Here is a 20,653-nt window from a genome sequence, read left to right as displayed (position 1 = left end):
TAGATGCGTGCAGCTCTTAAAGGGACAGGACACTAAACATGCTGTCGACTGTCATTAAAGGGATAGTTCACCCTAAAATTTAATTTCTGTCATTATTTACTCAGTGGAAAACCAAACAGTTGCTGGTCCACATTGACTTTGATAGTAGGAAAGAAAAATCCTATGGAAGTCACTGAGGACCAGCAACTGTTTGGTTTTCCTCCTTCTTCAAAATAGCATTTATGTTCAGCAGAAGAAAGAAACTCATTCCGGTTTAAAACAACTTTTGAGTAAATGATGATATAAAAATACAACATTATGACAGAATTGACAGACAGATGACAGAATATTTATTTTGGGGGGAACTATTCATTTAACGTTAACAAAACAACAAAACGCAAAATAGAAAAATCACTCACTATTCTTGACTGAAAAACTTTAATACAGTTGCTTTAGGAATCAGTCTATCTAGTGTTTTATTTTTATATTTGTTCATTCAATTTCATTGAATGCTCTGCTAAATACACCTATTGTACCTGGAAATAAAGCACTGTTTGTTTTATTTGTATATTATGTGTATTTGTAATGTGTATCTTTGTTCTTATTTTTTAATAAGAAAAATAAAATAATGACAAAGATTTTTTATCTTCGCCCACTTTGGCCTAAATATCTGCCGTGCATCTTTGTCTTTCTAGTTTGGCTGTAATGCTCAGACAACTTGTAAAACCAAAATAGTAAAACTAACAAAGAATCGTGATAAAAATCGTGAATCGTGATATTTCTATAAAAAATCGTGATATGATATTTTTCCCATATCGCCCACCCCTAGCAGCAATGTTGTTATTAGTCTTTAGTCGGTTCGTAGTTGATTCAGTTCAGTTCAATAAGTGTTGATGCTGCAAGAAGTGATTCAGCTGTAAAGCACCTCTACAGAAGACAGCAATGCCTTACAGAAACAGAAAATCACACACTAAGATCATGTTAACAAAAACTGTATTTTAATGCATATGTTTTTGTTTGTTTTGTTTTTCTCATTTACATCCATTGGAAGTGCCTCAATTTTAAGGGAGGGACAATTAAAAATACATTTCTGTTATAATAAACTTTGTCATTAATGCAGTTGAGCTTAACTTGCTCTGAACCTGAAATATTCCTTTAACATCAGTAGACATCCATCGAAGTGCATTTGATTTGTTTTTCCAATCTTTGATTCATTTTCTCCACCGTGACCTGAGAACTGCTGAACTCCAGTGGATACAAATCTTGACTGTAACACTCATGCATGTCTCACTGCTGTCCTGAGCTGAATCACTGAAACAAAGCTGAACTTCTGCACCGCCTCAAGGTCTGCATTGCATTATCATGATAGCGTGAGCTTGGTTTGAGCAGTAGTAAAGGGTGGAGGGTTTATGTCATCTTACAATCCTTTTTTTTCAGTTTTTTCACTCACTCTCTCTATCCCTACTCTCTCAATTGCCATCTGGGTTCATTTGAAAGGGCAAAAAAAAATCTTGCAGCAATTTTAAAATCATTCTTCAGGAGCATCAGTGGCATTCTTCAGATAGAGGCTATTGGGAAAAGCTAGTTCATCTAATCTTGTCAATGAAAATATAAAGAGCTGCTTGTGTCACTATCGTCACAGTTCTTCAGTCATTATTTAATTACTCCATCCATAGTTCTGGAGTCAGTGTTTGGAGCCTGAGCCCTCTATCCTGGACTCTATCCTGGTAAGTCAAGGACAGTGCAATTATATAGAATACAAATATTTAGAAAAAGAAAAGTAAAAAAAAAAATAAAAGATAAAAAAATATAAACATAAATGTGCAGGTCAGTATGTTGTTGACTTAAATAGTAATATAACAGGAATGTGCAAAAGAATGTGCAAAAAAGTTGTACAGGGTATTTAAATAGCAGCAATATGAGGTAGAAAAAATTATGAATAGCTTATTGATATATTGATATTTACATGGAGTCATGTGATGTTATGACACAGAGTTAGAGTTTAGGAGCCTGGACACAGGACACAGCCCTGTGGGGCTCCTATGTTCAGAGTGATGGAGTTTGAGGTGAACTGGCCAACTTTCACCACTTGAGGTCTGCCGGTGAGGAAGTCTTGAATCCAGTCACAGAGTGAGGAGTTTAAGCCGAGGTCTGTGAGTTTAGATGCCAGCTTGATGGGGACTATAGTGTTGAAAGCTGAACTATAGTCAATGAATAGCAGCCTTACATAATTCCCATTGTTGCTGTCCAAGTGTGTGAGGGAAGAGTGGAGGACGTGAGAGATGGCATCGTCAGTGTTGTTTTTGGCAGCCTGTTTTAATTTTAGTTTTAGTCTAGTCTTTGTGTGAAGCTGTCATTTTAGTTTTTATTAGTTTTAGTCACGTTCATACTCTTTTTAGTCTAGTCAAGTTTCAGTCAACTAAAAGTCTGAGCATTTTAGTCTTATTTTAGTCAGAATTATCCATGACTATTTTCGTCTAGTTTTAGTCGATGAAAACTGATGACATTTTCGTCTAGTTTTAGTCAATGAAAATTGCATTTTAGTCTCTTTTTAGTAATTCTGTTTAACCCAGTCAATATAGTATAAGTACCTAGTAGCAGTGGCATACCGTAGGGCCTTCAGTAAGCAAGGTTAGTTGTGTATAGGTTTATAGTGTTTTTTTACTTCTTTGTTGTATGTCTGTATTTACAAACCCGATTCCAAAAAAGTTGGGACACTGTACAAATTACGAATAAAAAGGAATGCAATAATTTACAAATCTCATAAACTTATATTTTATTCACAATAGAATATAGATAACATATCAAATGTTGAAAGTGAGACATTTTGAAATGTCATGCCAAATATTGGCTCATTTTGGATTTCATGAGAGCTAGACATTCCAAAAAAGTTGGGACAGGTAGCAATAAGAGGCCGGAAAAGTTAAATGTGTATATATAAGGAACAGCTGGAGGACCAATTTGCAACTTATTAGGTCAATTGGCAACATGATTGCGTATAAAAAGAGCCTCTCAGAGTGGCAGTGTCTCTCAGAAGTCAAGATGGCAAGAGGATCACCAATTCCCCCAATGCTGCGGCGAAAAATAGTGGAGCAATATTAGAAAGGAGTTTCTCAGAGAAAAATTGCAAAGAGTTTGAAGTTATCATCATCTACACTGCATAATATCATCCAAAGATTCAGAGAATCTGGAACAATCTCTGTGCGTAAGGGTCAAGGCCGGAAAACCATACTGGATGCCCGTGATCTTCGGGCCCTTAGACGGCACTGCATCACATACAGGAATGCTACTGTAATGGAAATCACAACATGGGCTCAGGAATACTTCCAGAAAACATTGTCGGTGAACACTATCCACCGTGCCATTCGCCGTTGCCGGCTAAAACTCTATAGGTCAAAAAAGAAGCCATATCTAAACATGACCCATTTACATTTATTCATTTAGCTGACGCTTTTATCCAAAGCGACTTACAATTGCTATATATGTCAGAGGTCGCACGCCTCTGGAGCAACTAGGGGTTAAGTGTCTTGCTCAGGGACACATTGGTGTCTCACAGTGGATTCGAACCCGGGTCTCTCACACCAAAGGCATGTGTCTTATCCACTGCGCCATCACCACCCCTAGATCCAGAAGCGCAGGCGTTTTCTCTGGGCCAAGGCTTATTTAAAATGGACTGTGGCAAAGTGGAAAACTGTTCTGTGGTCAGACGAATCCAAATTTGAAGTTCTTTTTAGAAAATTGGGATGCCATGTAATCCGGACTAAAGAGGACAAGGACAACCCAAGTTGTTATCAGCGCTCAGTTCAGAAGCCTGCATCTCTGATGGTATGGGGTTGCATGAGTGCGTGTGGCATGGGCAGATTACACATCTGGAAAGGCACCATCAATGCTGAAAGGTATATCCAAGTTCTAGAACAACATATGCTCCCATCCAAACGTTGTCTCTTTCAGGGAAGACCTTGCATTTTCCAACATGACAATGCCAGACCACATACTGCATCAATTACAACATCATGGCTGCGTAGAAGGAGGATCCGGGTACTGAAATGGCCAGCCTGCAGTCCAGATCTTTCACCCATAGAAAACATTTGGCGCATCATAAAGAGGAAGTTTACATCATTGCATTCTGTTTTTATTCACAATTTGTACAGTGTCCCAACTTTTTTGTAATCGGGTTTGTATGTAGCACCGTGGTCCTGCGAGGCATGACATTTCATTCCACTGTATGTCCCCACATTTAGCGGAATGACAATAAAGCTCAACTTGAACTGTAAACATCTTACACATCTCTGTTACAGCTAACGCTGCTATATGCATATAATGCACATATTATGCTGCACACAGGCTCTAAACAAACAATGACGGCTGATCAACTATTTTAATAGTAGGCTAGATTGGGGTGGGTTAAATGCAGAGTAAATTTCCCTACATGATCAGTAAAAGTAATCCGCCAATACACGGGTCACTATGCACATTCATGTCAATTTTCGTTGATGAAAGCAACACTAATCGTCAGTAGATCTGTTTGGGCGATAGGCAAACTGAAAAGGGTCCAAAGTATCAGGGATGGAGGAAGGTGTCTCTTTACAAGTCTCTCAAAAACCTTCATGACTATAGATGTGAGGGCAACTGGGCGATAGTCATTCAGGCAAGAGAGTTTATTGTTCTTTGGCACAGGGATAATGACAGATTTTTTGAATGAGGTGGGAACCATGGAGGTAACAAGGGACTCATTAAAGATAGAAGTGAACAAACCAGCGAGCTGATCGGCGCAGGACCTCAGAACACGGCCGGTTATCCCATCAGGTCCGGCTGCTTTCCTGACGTTCACTTTCTTTAACGCCCTCCGAACCTCATCCTCCGACACGGTGATTACAGGATCATCGCTGCTCTGCCTGCTGCTTTCTGACGCGCTGGTCGGCAGAGTTGCGCCGCCGTTGCAATCGAAGCGGCCAGAGAAGATGTTTAACTCGTCGGCCAGCAACAGATCTGCTCTCACCTCAGCGGAGGATTTGTTTCCGAAGGCACAGATGGTCCTCAGTCCCTGCCACATCCGTCGAGAGTCGTTGAGCTGGAAATGAGACTCAATTCTCTCTCTGTATCGGTGTTTAGCGGCTCTTACTGCGCGTCGGAGAGCATAGCATGATGCTTTGTACTCGCTCATATTCCCGGTCAGAAGAGCCTCATTGTAAGCAGCAGTGCATGTGTTAACCGCAGCACGGATTGTTCTGTCCACCCACGGTTTCTGGTTGGAGAATGTCCTTATCGTTGTTGTTTCTGTAGCTTGCTCAGTTAGCGTGTTTACAAAGCTTAATGCTACATCCGTGAACTCGCTGACGTCAAAAGAACTCGCCCGGTACATGTCCCAATTGACGTCATCAAGGGCCGCCTGCAACATAGCCTCTGAGTGGGAGGACCAGCGTGTCACTACTCTCTGCACCGGGGGATCCTGAACGAGCCTTTGTTTATATTCCGGTGTGAGGAAAATGGCGGCATGGTCCGATTTGCCAAAAGCCGGTAGTGAGCGGGCTTTGTAGGCATTCGTGTAGCAATGATCCAGTGTATTTGGTCCTCTAGTTGGACAGGATACGTGTTGATGAAAGTTCGGCATGACCTGCCTGAGGCTAGCTTTGTTAAAGCCTCCCGTGATGATAAAGGCAGCGTCAGGATGTTTGTTAATGTAGCCGCTGAGCACTGGAGCTTAGACAAAACCAAGCCGGTGTCTGCCTGTGGTGGAATGTGAAAAACAGAGAAGTTATCACTCGGCATTGCAGTAGTGTCCGGGGCCGAGGACAAAAGCCACGTTTCGGACAAACAAAGGATGTTACAGTCCCTTATGTCCCGTTGGAAACTAATCCTGGCTCTAAAATCGTCCATCTTATTCTCCAAGGATTGGACATTTGCGAGCAGAATGCTCGGAAGAGGAGGACTGTGAGCCCTTTTCCTGAGTCTATCTCGAATCCCAGCGCGTTTCCCACGGTGTTTCTTGATCTGTCGCCTCGGGGGGTTATTGTTCATCTCCGCGTTCCGAAGAATCACCAGAGGCCACGAACACACACCTCATGAACAAATGTACCAGTGGCGGCTGCTGGTCTTTCAAAGAGGCGAAGCTCATTTTCGGCCTACATCATAAAAATTGTCCATTTATTTATACGTAAATTCTGCCATCGTGTGCAGTTTGCTAGCTGGCTAATTCACCGCCTGGCCTACTGTATGAATGAATGAATGAACAAACGATCTAAAAAAACATTAAACATTAAATAAAAAATGTGGGAATTAGGTTAAACTGAAACAAGGAATGTGGTGTATAATTGTATGAAATGTATAATGAAAATTGGCCAGCAATTTCGCCAAGCAAATATCAAGAAATAGTTGCAGCATTTTGTCTTTTGACTACACTTGCAAAGTCCACTATGGGACTGAGCTCGAATCAGTGTTGCCAACTTCTTTCGATGGAAAGTAGCTAAAGCCAGTTTGAAAAGTCGCTAAATGTCGCCAGATGACGTCATGCGCTAATTAGCATATCCGTGACGTCATCGCGTCATATTGCCTTTTACATTTGTTTGTCTCTCTGTGCTTATACTGTATTTTGATGCAGCCAAATTCTCAATAAAACTGTTTTCCTTTATATATTTTACTGTTTATGTTGTCAGTCAACGGGATAAATATGAAATAGTGACTGAAACGCATCCCTTTAAGAATACATAACCAGCTCTCCCTCCCAAGAAGTTAGTCTGCACAAAAATCCTAATTTATAATCGAGCCGTCGTCTGATGAAATCAAATATTACACACAAGATATGACAATTCCTGTGCTGTGGTTTCGGCTATAAATTAGATGCATGTAAAATTAGAGAAGCAACATAATATCTATTTGAACTGAACGCGCTGCTCCTCTCAGCCGCTCACTGAACAGAGAAAGAGGTGCGTGCGCGCTGACCTCGCGCCGTTGCGGCAGTACCAGCGATCACAGAGACTCGCTAAGGTTTGTCAAAGAAGTTGCTAGATTTGTCGCTTTTGGGGAAAAAGGTCGCTAGGGTGGTCTGAAAAGTCGCTAAGTTGGCAACACTGCCTCGAATAGCTTCAGCATCAGCGACTTCTTATAGGACACAATCGCTGTCAATCAAAAGGAGATGCACTCTTTCGACAGACCCTCCAATCATCACGCAGAAGCCCGGAGTCCAGCCCCGCCCACTCCTCCATTCACCCGCAGAGACGCTGAGCGTCCGGGGGCGGGACATAATCGCAGCATTTATCCAATGACCGTCTAGTTTCGAAGCATTGAAAAAAACTGTTCAAAGCAGCCTCATAGAAGTCAATGGACGCTAGGCTTCAACAGGGAAATACACTGATGCTACGGGAATATATGAGAAGGAAATCGAGTCACCTGCTATATGTAGCTGATTCTGAACGAACTCGTCTCTGAGATGAACGTGTTCTAACGCATTTTTAATCAATAAAATGTTGACACAATAGTACATATTTGACCATAATTTTTTTGATATTATAGGGGAAGCCAAGCTTCCCTTGCAGTCTTAAAGAAATCCCCACTGAAATGTACTACTTCTGTAACTTCATGTGTTTCAGAGTGAAACTGAATCTTGAATTAGGAAAACTCATGGCTTGATTTTAGCACACCTGCTCTTCTGCCTTTGGCTCATTTTATTGTTTATAGGGATCATTTTATGCACACGTGTGTCATGTTTTTGAGACTTCAGACTACCAGAATATGGTCTAATTATTATTATTAGTAGTAGTATTTTGTTTGTTATTATTATTAGAATAGTATTAAGCAAAAGTATTTTGTTCACATGGAAATTCTCTGTGAGTTAAATTCATATAAGAAATTTTACTTATTTATTTTCAAAGTACCTTTGATTTTGTCATCTGAATAGAAATAAAACACAATTGTCTCTTCAGAAATATTTCGATTTCATGTACGTAACACATGATAAGCAGGTTATTGTAAACTCACTTGAAATAAAGCAAGTGCAAACAAAAATCATTGTGTATTCAGCGTATACAGATATCACCTTTAACTCTCAGCTGACTTTGGTTAATTGTGTGACTTGATGGTCATATAACAGTACAGAGAGGAAACAGCATTATATCAATGCCAAAACCAGGTTTCTCTCTAAAAAATACATTGTTTTTTTTCACGTGCTGAAAACATTCAAAGAGGCTTTGAAATCTGATGCCAATCTCTCAGATGACTTGTTCTTTTCTCAGTAAACTCTCTGGGGATCAGCGATGAGCTCAAGCAAAAGCTGCAGGACGTGATGGTGGACAGACACAAGCTAACTCTGGGAAAAACACTCGGGGAAGGTGAGCGTTGCGTAACTGCCACAGGGATCAGTGTGCTGTACTGTCTGGATTGACGATCGGATTGTAACGGTGTGTGTGTGTGTGTGTGTGTGCAGGTGAGTTTGGCTCGGTCATGGAGGGTTTGCTCACTCAGGAGGACTCTGTGCTCAAAGTGGCAGTGAAGACCATGAAAAGTGAGTCAATAGCGACTGCAGCATCTCTGAAAACACCTGCAATCATTTTCATCAGGCTAACCTCATACTCTGCTGTGTTTTGGTCAGTCGCTATCTGCACTCGCACTGAAATGGAAGATTTCCTGAGAGAGGCGGCGTGCATGAAGGAGTTTGATCATCAGAACGTCATGCGGCTTCTAGGTAAGAGTGATCACGCTCTCAGTCTCCTGGAAAAAGAAAAAAAAAAAAACTACAAGAAAGTTTTACTTTAGTAAAGTAAAATGGACTTCTCCATCTTGCCAAATACAGTCACATGGTCCTATTGGCAGTCATCTATCTTCAGCATTTTATAGGTCAGATTAGTTCAGCTTAGTTGCTCTGAAAACACATGAAGACAGTATATTAATACTTACACATAGAATTATTAAACTACATCGTATTCAGTAGCTGAGACTGTTTTAATTACATATATAATGACACGAAAGAAGTTGTGGCTTCTTTAATGAGCTCAGAATAAAACAAACGTCAGCATGATAATATAGTAAAATAGAATATTCAGTAAGAAATATTTACTTTATTGAGTGATTAGACTTGCACTACTGACACTGTGTTCAGGTAATGTGAAAAATCTGAATGGTTGATATTATTTTCCCATGCCATTACAGAGGTCTGGAAAGTGATCTCTGTACATTTTGATAGATTTTTTTAAATAATGTACACTAGTGAATCATGCACAATTAGACTAGGAATGCTTCTTAAGAACGCAAACGGTGTCAGTTTGGTTTTTGGTGGGTTCAGGCTTGATGAGAGTGATGGGGTGTGTGCTGTGTGACAGGTGTGTGTCTACAGACTGTGGAGAGCGAAGGCTACCCGTCTCCTGTGGTCATTCTTCCCTACATGAAGCACGGAGACCTCCACAGCTACCTGCTGTACTCCAGACTCGGAGACGCACCCGTGGTGAGTGAAGCACTGGAGAGAGAAATAATAGAAAGAGAGATCTGGAGCAGATAGAAAGGCACTAAGAGGGCAAATAAAAAGCATATATGGCAAAGTGCATTACGACAGAGATCAGAGGATTGTTTCAGCATTGATTGACACTTAAAGAGGGGCAGTTCCCATTAAAAACAATATTTTACCCAGAAATGAAAGGGCTGTAATCATGTCGTTCCAAACCTGTGTGACTTTCAGAAAATATGTTCATGGTCATGCTGCTCTTTTTCATAAAATGAAAGCAGTATAAATATGTTCATACTGACCAACCAACTAAATAAATATGTTGGAACTACATGCATGTGAGTAAATTTTGGTTTTGGGTGAACAGTTATAATAATAATACTTTTATGCACAAATTTGAAACAATGGCTCTTACAAACACAGACCTGTCCTATCTGGCACCAGCATTACTCTCTAAAAGAAGTCTTCTTCACAAACATTACAACATCCCTAATGAATGTGAACACTGTGAAGGAAAGCAAGGCCGTGATACAACCACAGTGAATGATTCTGTCAGAATCTAATTGATGACCGGTTTGTTTTGTGGTTAGATGCACATCCTCATGGTCAGAGTTGTGAAAGTCCTTTGTAATCATAAATGAAGTTCCTCTAAAGCACAGACGTCAGGCACATTCTCAACAAACACAGTGCATTCTCTCAGGAACGTGTTGTACTGCAGTGTTTTTCTAAGATTATTTTATTGTCTGTGGTCAGAGAAAAATATGGGAACGTCTCTGGCACCACCTACCTGTCAAAGCAAGAAAAAAACCTCCTCTAACAAATGTTAAATTACATTGAAAGATGCATTAGCTCTGTACAGCTGTTTGATGACAAAATTCATCGATGTTTTAAATATCTAGAATCTCTCTGTCTCCTCTGTGTAGTACCTGCCCTCTCAGATGCTGGTGAAGTTCATGACTGATATAGCCAGAGGAATGGAGTACCTGAGCAGAAAAAACTTCATCCACAGAGACCTGGCAGCCCGAAACTGCATGTGAGTGCTGATGGGAAACAAACACTGCTCAATGCTTCGCACGCTGCTACTTACTACAGAGATCTACATATAATATACTGATTTGAGTGTTGTATTTGATGACCAGGTTAAATGAGAACATGAATGTGTGCGTGGCGGACTTTGGCTTGTCTAAGAAGATCTATAATGGAGACTACTACAGACAAGGGCGCATCTCTAAGATGCCTGTCAAGTGGATCGCCATCGAGAGTCTGGCGGACAGAGTGTACACCACTAAGAGTGACGTGGTAAGACGTCCTCGATTTGATAAACACAATGAAGAACTGATTCTGAGCATTCCAGAACTTGAACAAGCGGACGTGTTTCACACTAGAGCATTAAAAACTATTTACAGTGTACAGAGAGATTCACAATTGACATTAATACATGTGCCTGGTCTTATGGAGAATGATGCATCAGTGCACATTATTCCAAAGATACCAAGATATAACTTGCTTGCCTGTTGTTTTACAGCTACTGCTCTCTTTCTCAGCATTCATACTGTTCATGAAGGTGCATTTGTCTGTCCTGCAGTGGTCATTTGGAGTAACAATGTGGGAGATCGCGACTCGAGGTCAGACACCGTACCCTGGAGTGGAAAACAGTGAAATCTATGATTATCTGAGGCAGGGCAACCGTCTGAAACAGCCTCCAGACTGCCTGGACAGCATGTGAGTATGCCTTTCAAAAACCTGTTCCACTTTTCACACTGTGCTTAGACCTGGGTTAACATGTATTTAACCTCTGGTTAACACTACTTTCAACCTCAACATAAGCATTGCTTTAAAGGAAGTAGCACTGCTGGGCTATGAATGCTGTTGACTGAACTTAATTCCAAACTGGTTTTACAGACACTTTTACCAGTGGTCAGACTGCAAACTCAGCTAATCATTTAATCTTTTTTTTTTTCGTGGTACTGCTGAATATTAGTGCAAGTAACACCATCTGTATTTTAGTATGGTGTTCAGTCCAGTATTAAAAGCCTGAAAAGGGTACTGAATAAGAACTGGCTCTGGATTCCCAGCCCAACTTGTGTGCTGTATTACAGACAAAGCACAGCAATGTGTGAGGAAAAGACTGAAATACAAATAGTTTTTTGTGAAAATTGTCCTCTCACATTGACTCAAATATTTGTCATGTTTTGCAACATTCAGACACCACAAATAATCATGCGACAAGCAATGTTTGACATTCTGGCCATCTGTGCGCCTCTCTTTTCTCACAGCTATTCCCTGATGTTTTCCTGCTGGCTGTTGAGCCTGAAGGACAGGCCGAGCTTCGAGATCTTGTGCTGCGAACTCGAGAAGGTCCTGGAAGATCTCCCGAGCCAAGACCCGGATGAGATACTCTATGTCAATATGGAGGAGACCTCTGGAGAGCTAGGGGCCGTGGGGGGCCATGATCCCATAATGGGGGTCCCGTGTGCTCTCGGGGCCCTGAAGGGTTCGGGCACAGTGGCCACCGTAGAAGTGCACCACTCCAACCGCTACGTGATCTGCCCCCAGCATGAGAACCAGCGCCTCCTCAACGCCGACTCCATGGAGAGTCTGACCCTGACGGGGCCTGGACCCACCCCGCTGCTCCAGCCCTCGTCCTGCTCCACCCCAGTGCCGCCCTCTGAAGGGCCATCACCGGAGGACAGAGACGAGAAGAAGAGAGCGCCGTGGCAGTGACTGAAAGGGACCTAGACTGCCTCTCGTGGAGAGCTGAGCTATTGCTCCTGCCCCATCATTTTGCACAGACACGCCACACACTCTGCCAAACATTCAGTCAATTATGTCTTTGTTTATTCTTTTCAGACAAACATGTTTCCTTTTCATTCCAAATTGTCCTTTATGTTCAGTGTGGGTCATGAGAAATCAAATCAATCGTAGTTTTTGTCTTACACTCTGTCATGACCAGAAACAATGTACTAATTTTCCAGGAAAAATTCATTATGTGTCCCTGGAGCACAAAAGCAGTCATGAGTAGCACAGGTATATTTGTGGCAATAGCCAACAATACATTGTATGAGTCACAATTATTGATTTTTTTATGCCAAAAATAACTAGGATATTAAGTAAAGAAGTAAAGATCATGTTCCATGAAGATATTTAGTAAATGTCCTACTGTAAATATATCAAAACTTCATTTCTGATTAGTAATATGCATTGCTAAGAGCTTAATTTGAACAACTTTAAAGGAGATTTTCTCAATATTTAGATTTTTTTGCTCCCTCAGATTCCAGATTTTCAAATAGTTGTATCTCAGACAAATATTGTCCGATCCTAACAAACCATACATCAATGGAAAGCTTTCAGGTCATGTATGAATCTCAATTGAAAAAAAATCAACCCTTATGACTGGTTTTGTGGTCCATGGTCACATTTGTCTGTCCATTTTGATAAATGATGTGTGCAGCACCAAGCTATTTAGTATTTAGTGGTGTTTGCTTGCTGTTGATCGCACTTATGCAAGGTTCACACTGCACGATTTTAGCCTTGATTTTCACTCACCAAAAGTTTTGTGGAAATCGCTGACAAATGCCTGAAATTGCAGTGTCCTGTAGTGTGAAATGTGTTTTGACTGAAAATGACATCGACAATGACCTACAACCAATCAGAGAGCAAGATACAGGGCAAGGGAACGTTCAGGGGATGAGTCCTAGACCTGCAACACAACAGACATGACCTCTGCAAGCATCCATTCTCTCTTTTTACTTTGTTTTACTGCAAGCCAGCATAAAGACAATTGTAATGCAAGCTTCTTGTGAACTACAAGTTCTAGCAGGAAAGCCAGTCTCACACGTGGTTTTACGTTGTTTCCTGTATCACTTCTTGTGAGTGTTTGGTTCTGAAATGTAGTTGGTAGACCAGAGTTGTCACTTGAAAGGGTGTTTAATGTGTGACGCTCTGTCGTGTAGTGTGCACACAACAGCAACTAGACGGAACTAGATTGACTTTGAAAATCGTGCAGTGTGTTCCCGGCATTTGTACGACTTGTTTAGGAGGTATATTACTTTTTAAAGACATTTAGTTTATGAAAGGTAAGAGACATGGGAGTGGGATTTTTTTTAATTGGGCCAGAAAGCAAGCACCAAGAATACCCTAGTAACCGCATGGCATTGCCCTAACAAGTACTGCACACTCTTTTAAACTTGCAGAACAATTTGGGGTTTCTCAAAGAGCTTTCAGCGAACAGCTCTCTCGTCTTAGAGTGAAGAACATTGATCTGAAGAACCTTTTTCACTATAAAGACCCTTTTGTTCAATGGAAAATGTTCTTAATGGAACAATGAATGCCCATAAAGAACCTATTTTTTAAGAGTGTTTGTAGTGGCAGGGCTGTGGAAAATGAGAAACAAATCAAATATCTTGTTGCATGCTTTTACCACATTACACCGGGTTAAAACCCTTATTCCATAACAAGTCCAGAGAGTCAGCACACCTCCTGCAGTCTTATGAGACTGATATCAGGCGGCTGGAATCTGACCGGTTAAAGCCCCTTTTCTATAAGGTACTAAAGTTCAAAGTAAAGTTAGCTTTCTGCTGATATTAATCACACAATATATTCATCATCAACTCAGGAGATGCTTGGATTTACAATGACCAATGACACAAAGGTCAGATTAAGCGAATGCTGCAAACTAGCTTGACACTGCCCGTCTCTAGAATAGGACAGAACTGGTCAAAGTACTCAATCTGTTTCTGTCCGCTGAGACAGTTTTCTCTCTGAAGTCTCCTGACCAGCGTCTTTATCCAAAGAAACACATGGAGGATGACGATAGTATTCTGTGTTAGGTCTAACATGTCAAACCAAATCATCAGTGAACATGTCATTTGTTTTGACAAACACTAGCTAACCTCCAGGTGTATGCGTACAGTTTTTATAACTCTGTTTCTGAGGTTTTCTGAATCAGCAGGGTTTTTTAACATTGATTTGAGACCAATTTTGTGGTTTCTCTTAAGGTTTAGAGGAGTAGAAAGGGCAGTAGACTAGACTTCCCATACAACAGGTCTTTGCTCATCAGAGGCCCTGCCCCAGACTCAAGCACAGTGTTTTGTCTTGTTTCTTCATTTTTTTTGTACATTTTATATTTTGCACTAATAATTTTTGTCATTGTATTGTTTGTATTTCATTGTTTATGCATTTTCTTTTTGACCTGACATGGATTTTGATGTACATTACCATAATATTATCATGTTATGATTATATTAAAAGGATTTTTTTTAAATAAGTTTGAATACAGATCACATTTTAGCAGATTATTTTGCAATGCTTTTAAAATATTTTTAGCGTGATAAATATGGTAATTTGTTAAAATAATTTCTTCCAATACAGCCTTTAATCTAATCTGAAATTTAAATAACTGAAAGAGATGAAATTATATTACATCATAGAACCAATATTTGGAAAATCTTTGATATTGTCTTTTTTTCTCTCCTCACTGTAATGTGGTACTAAGATTGGCTGAGGTACATTAATATACGACAGATGTAACTGTATATTATAATTGTAATGAGCCACAATGCTTTAGATACATGTAACATTGGATGACAAATGATTTCCTATATAAATGATGTACCAGTGTTCAGTTGGAATCATCTGTGATGGACATTTCTGCTCTCTGCATACATGACAAATTGAAGACCAAAATGAACATGACAGCCCCTCTACAAAATGTTGTGTCAGTCACCTCGTGTGGATATTTGCATGCTCACATTTCCAGCATCGTCTTTCAATCACTGTCTTTCATGATGAGAAACACTGTGTGTTTAAATATGTGGATTTGAAGGGTCTCAGCTGACCTCAACTGTACCACTTTTGCATGTGATATTTCAGTGCAAAAACCTGCATCTTCTATATACATTATTACATATTCTTTTGTCTGACAGTAAATCAGCCAGTGATGATCAAATGATGGAGAAGAGCGTTATCCAGGTGTGCAGTGTAGTAAAGCTATTCATTCAAAGCAAAGTTTTGTATTCTCTATTGACAGAAGTACAAATATTATTTTTTATCAACATATGAATTCATAGACAGAAGCACACTTCAAAGTGCCTTTGAAAGCCAGTATGTTGCCTTAAAATGGCTGTTTACGGTGTTTAGGTTTATATGTCTAATGTTGTCTAGATAACATCAGTGTCATTATTGTGATTTTGATATGCTTTGTATTAAAATAAATACTACCTGCACAATTTATGATTTTTTTAATGTGATTTGTTGATATTGCAGTTAAATGTTACATTAAAAAAGAGACTAAATTTGGTTTGATCTTGAGTGAAACGACTCACTGACATTAATCACAACTCTAATGTAAATACATTGCTTTGGTTAAATAATTTGTAAACAGTTTGGAAAGTAAATATCTGGCCTAATGAATACAGAAAAACAGAAAATATTCGAATTTTAAAGAAATGTATATTTTATACTGTATATATTTAGAATAAGAAACCACTAATGTCTTAATATATTTGAAATGTATCACTTGAAGAACTACTTCTTTACAACATCACACACAGAACCATACCTTCTTTAAGTCCATAACATGTCGGCAGTAAATAAGACATGCAAATGCACTTTTGTCTGTTATATGCCTGGTGAGCAATACTGTTTGATGATTCCTATGCTCACATTGAATTGTTTTTTTGAGAAATTAATTTTTGAGATTTTGAGAATTTTAGATGAAATTTCACGAGTTCGCCTGCCCATTCAGCCCTGCCAAATAATGGTAAATAAACTTGGCTTGCTGTCCGCGAAGGAGGCTCGAACCCGAGGCTTGGCTCGAGCTCGGAGTAAGAACCCCCCCCAAAAAAGGCTTATAAAAGACAGCAAGCTGGCAACCGATTGCAAACAATTTGGTGGTAGAGAAATTTAAAAGAATTTGATAATTTCCCCCCCAAAAAAACGTATCTGACATGTTGAGGAGAAAAAGGCTCCTGCGGGAGCGGAGAGAAGATCACTGCAGCAGTGAAGTCATTTTTGAAGCAATGGGGGCTATGGCAGGAGCGATGGGGAAGAATTCGGCAGCAGAAAAATAAATAAAAATTATTAATGTGGAGCGAAATTTCTGCTGCTGGGGTGAGCTAATAAGGATTTTTCACTACTGCGGTAGTGACAAACGAAGATTATATTTTGCTGCGAAGGATTCACTGCTGCGGCAGTGATGTGCTCCTAATCGCCCTGATCCCTTTTGCCACATTTCCTTAAGTACCTCAGACCAAGACCAATACCCCCCGAGGTGGAGACAGGAACTAACAATTTGAATTTGCAATTTAATCAAGTCGAGTTAGCACCTTTTGGGAGAGAAGGTAATTTGCATGAAAACCACTAGGAGCTGATCCACCCTCAACAGTATGCAAAATATCTCTGAACTCTTAGGATCTGTATTCCCTTTTAGTTTACTTCTTATAAGAATGAGACCATTGTACCAGTCGCCCTGAGACAATTCAGATGATACCAAACATGACTGTAAATATCACTTGCATTAATGTAGAACATTATATTCTACTATTGACCATTCTGAGTGAGCTGAGTGAAGGATGGGAGAGGGGAAGAGGGGATGAAAAGAACTGATGCAGATTTGAGAGAGGCATTTCCCCGCGTTTTCTCTCAGTGGGATGCGGAGACAGATGTCTGTTAATGCACTGTGTGTGTGTTGTCCATCTCAGGAGTTCAAAGTGTCTGAGGTTCTGTAATTCTTACATAAAAGTTACAGGTATTGGATTTTTTTCATGTAATTATTAGTGTTTGTTATTGTTTTATACATGTTATTAGTAGTTCATGTATGTTGATTTCTTCTCATCGCTGATTGTTTGATTTATATCATTAGCATTTCATATGTGTTGATTTGTACCTGGTTATTATTGTTTGTTTCTGATTTATATCGTTAGTATTTCATATATGTATTGATTCGATTTTACCTGCTGTTGACAAAACATGATTTTGGTTTTATATTGTTTTGACATATCTGCTTATGTTACGTTGTGAACCGCTGTGGTGTTTTCAAGGGGGGCACGTTTGTCTTTAAGGTTGAACTGTTTTTTGTATTTCCTGATTTAAAAATAAATGTTCAAAATGAGCAGTAAAAGATGTCACTACCATATACATAACCACGGATCAGAAGATGATCAGAGAACATCGAGACCCAGACATGATTTTCAAAATCAGTTACATGATCTGATTAATAATCAGTTACAGATGTTACAACCAGATTCAATTAACATGATCGAAAGATTACACAAACTCATAGATGTACAGCATGAATGGTTGGGAATGTCTATAAATGACTGAAGAAATTGGTGCGGGGCTATTTAATGACGACGCCTCAGGTTATGACCCGTTGGGTCCAGAAATGGGTCTCAGACAAAATTTTATAGATAGACTAATAAATGTATGAGGTCGTGTGGGTGATTTTACAATTATCCCTAGACCGGGATTTAACGGTTTAGAAATTCGTAGAACTTTACATTTCCGTGAAATTGACACGGATGATTATGCTGCATATAATATCTTTTTGAAAGATGCTTTGAATGAAATCGTTGATTTTTCTCGGTTGATGGCTGACGAAGCCGGATTTATGAATGTCTCTCTGCAAGGTGAGAGTCTCTCCACAGACATTAATGCGGTTCTAACACCGGATAATAATCATGACGTTGCTACATTTGTCGATCAAATCGAACAAGCCGCTCAAAGCAATGCGGATGTGGGTACCAATTCTGCTTTACAGTTATGTGTGTCGGTGGCGAGACACAACCAAGGCGGGGGTCGTAGAAAGTTAAGTGATCTGGCACATAACATGGTCATCCAAAAAAATAAGATGAATCTTTTCACCCAAAAAAAATATATCAGACAATATGTGTTTCAGTATGTCTAGCACATTTTTTAAACCCACATAGTCCCGACCAGGAATTGTACAGAATAGCCGACGACATACACACAACGTTGGGTTATGAGGCGCAAGATAAAATTGCGTTTCATGATGTATATAATTCGAAATGAAGTTAGACTTGAAAATAGTCATCTTTCACAGAACGTGTTCAGGTAAATTGGATGTGTATAAAAATACAAATGAAACACATCAGAACACTGTACATTTATATCTGCATGTGGAGCATTACTATATGATAAAAAATGTGAAAGCATTCTTAGGATACAGCTATGTCTGCGAGTACTGCTATCAAGGCTTTAACAGTCGTAAATTACATTATTGCAAATTTACATGTAACACTTGTAATACGTCTCAGTGCTACACACACCCTAAGAAATGCTTGCAGTGTGACGACTGTGCAAGATATTGCAGATCTGACTTCTGTTATCAAATGCATAAACAACCACAAACCAACGGTGTGAGATCTAGGTGTGACCTCGTAAAATACTGTGATAAGTGTTGCAGACAATACAGAACAAAATGGTCAGGCGATTAACGATTACCACATCATATGTATGCGCCGTCCAAATGTGCACATGGTCATCACGCCTGTTATATACAACCCCTAAAACCTGACGAACATAGTGAAAAGTATATCTATTTTGACTTTGAGACGATGCACGAAAATGGAAAGCATGTAGCAAATTATGTGTGCGCTATTTCGCAAGACAGTGAGGAGTTTAAAGCCGGAGGTGTTGATTGCGAAGACAAATTGGTTAAACATTTCAGACGGCCGAAATTTGCAGACTTTACATTTAAATAGCACACAATGCATCAGGTTTCGATTCTTATATACTGCTCGAGTATTTTACAAATCAGGGATTGACACCAAAAATCATCCTGCAAGGATGTAGGCTTGTATATATGTATGATCATGCTTTTAAACAGAAATACATTGACAGTTACAGCTTCTTGCCTATGAAATTGTCAAAAATTACCTCCGCTCTAAACCTAAACACAGACAAAAAAGCTTTCTTTCCCCATGTTTTTAATTGTTTGCAAAATGCAAATTACGTAGGTCCGTATCCGCCTAAAGAAGATTACGGTTACAGTACGATGTCTAAGGTAAGGTATTTAATATTTGACAGGTGGTACCACAGCGTAGCAGGACAGGTGTTTGACTTCAAAAAACAACTCGAAATGCAATGCAAGAACGCTGTTGTTTTGTTACGAGAGGGCTGTATGAAATACAGAAACGAACTTATCGAATGTTTTGGGTGTGTAATGCTTGCCGGTTGTGCTATGAAGGTGTTTAAAACGCTTTTTTTACCCAAAGACACCATAGCCTTAACTCACGTATTAAAACACGTATCTTAATCAGTACAAAGCTTATTCTACCCCGTCCATCCAGTGGTTGGAATACGTTAAACCAACCAAAAATGTTATGCTGATGATATTCAACTATATCTCAACAAGACCAGATGAAACTTCTAAACTATCTAAGGTAATAGATTGTGTTAAAAATGTAAAAGATTGGATGACCAATAATTTCCTCCCATTAAATTCAGATAAGACAGAGATATTACTTATTGGACCAAAAAACAGTACACAGATTCTCTTGGATTATAATTTGCAACTAGATGGATGCACTGTTACGTCCTCTAAAGTCAAAAATCTGGGTGTTATATTAGACAGCAACTTCATGGGAACATGGGAAAATCATATTTCGCATGTTACAAAAATGTTGCATTCTTCCATCTTAGAAACATTGCCAAGCTTCGAAGCATGCTCCCTGTTTCTGATGCAGAAAAGCTAGTTCATGCATTCATGACCTCTAGACTGGACTATTGTAATGCACTGCTAGCTGGTTGTCCTGCATCTTCAATAAACAAGCTACAGATAGTCCAAAATGCAGCGGCTAGAGTTCTTACCAGGTCAAGAAAATATGATCATATTACCCCAATTTTACAGTCTCTGCACTGGCTACCTATTCAGTTCCGTATCATTTACTAAATATTATTACTTGCCTATAAGGCCCTAAATGGTTTAGCTCCTGCGTACCTAACTTGTCTTCTACCACGCTACAATCCAACCCGCTCCCTAAGGTCACAAAACTCTGGACTTTTGGTAGTACCTAGGATAGCAAAGTCCACTAAAGGAGGTAGAGCTTTTTCACATTTGGCTCCCAAACTCTGGAATAGCCTTCCTGATAACGTTCGGGGTTCAGACACACTCTCTCTGTTTAAATCTAGATTAAAGACACATCTCTTTAGCCAAGCATTCACATAATGCATCTTATAATCTTGTACTGCAGTTATATCTGATCAAATGTACATTATTATTAT

The 20,653-nt window shown here is 39.6% G+C and overlaps 1 protein-coding gene across 1 annotated transcript in view; it reads left to right on the top strand.

Moving 5' to 3' along the window:
• axl (AXL receptor tyrosine kinase) overlaps positions 1-15,638 on the top strand; it is a 46,344-nt gene extending 30,706 nt beyond the window's left edge. The window contains exons 13-20 of the mRNA XM_079388316.1: positions 8,208-8,303; positions 8,399-8,476; positions 8,564-8,656; positions 9,291-9,412; positions 10,333-10,442; positions 10,549-10,708; positions 10,995-11,131; positions 11,686-15,638. Of these exons, the coding sequence (XP_079244442.1) occupies positions 8,208-8,303; positions 8,399-8,476; positions 8,564-8,656; positions 9,291-9,412; positions 10,333-10,442; positions 10,549-10,708; positions 10,995-11,131; positions 11,686-12,133 (1,244 nt within the window). The 3' untranslated portion in view covers positions 12,134-15,638. The remainder of the gene's footprint in view (positions 1-8,207; positions 8,304-8,398; positions 8,477-8,563; positions 8,657-9,290; positions 9,413-10,332; positions 10,443-10,548; positions 10,709-10,994; positions 11,132-11,685) is intronic.
• Positions 15,639-20,653: the final 5,015 nt, after the last annotated feature.

Source organism: Barbus barbus, assembly GCF_936440315.1.
Source record: "Barbus barbus genome assembly, chromosome: 31".
NCBI classification, from domain to species: domain Eukaryota; kingdom Metazoa; phylum Chordata; class Actinopteri; order Cypriniformes; family Cyprinidae; genus Barbus; species Barbus barbus.
Note: the sequence above shows the minus strand (reverse complement) of the source record. Positions and strands in the feature narration are given on the sequence as shown.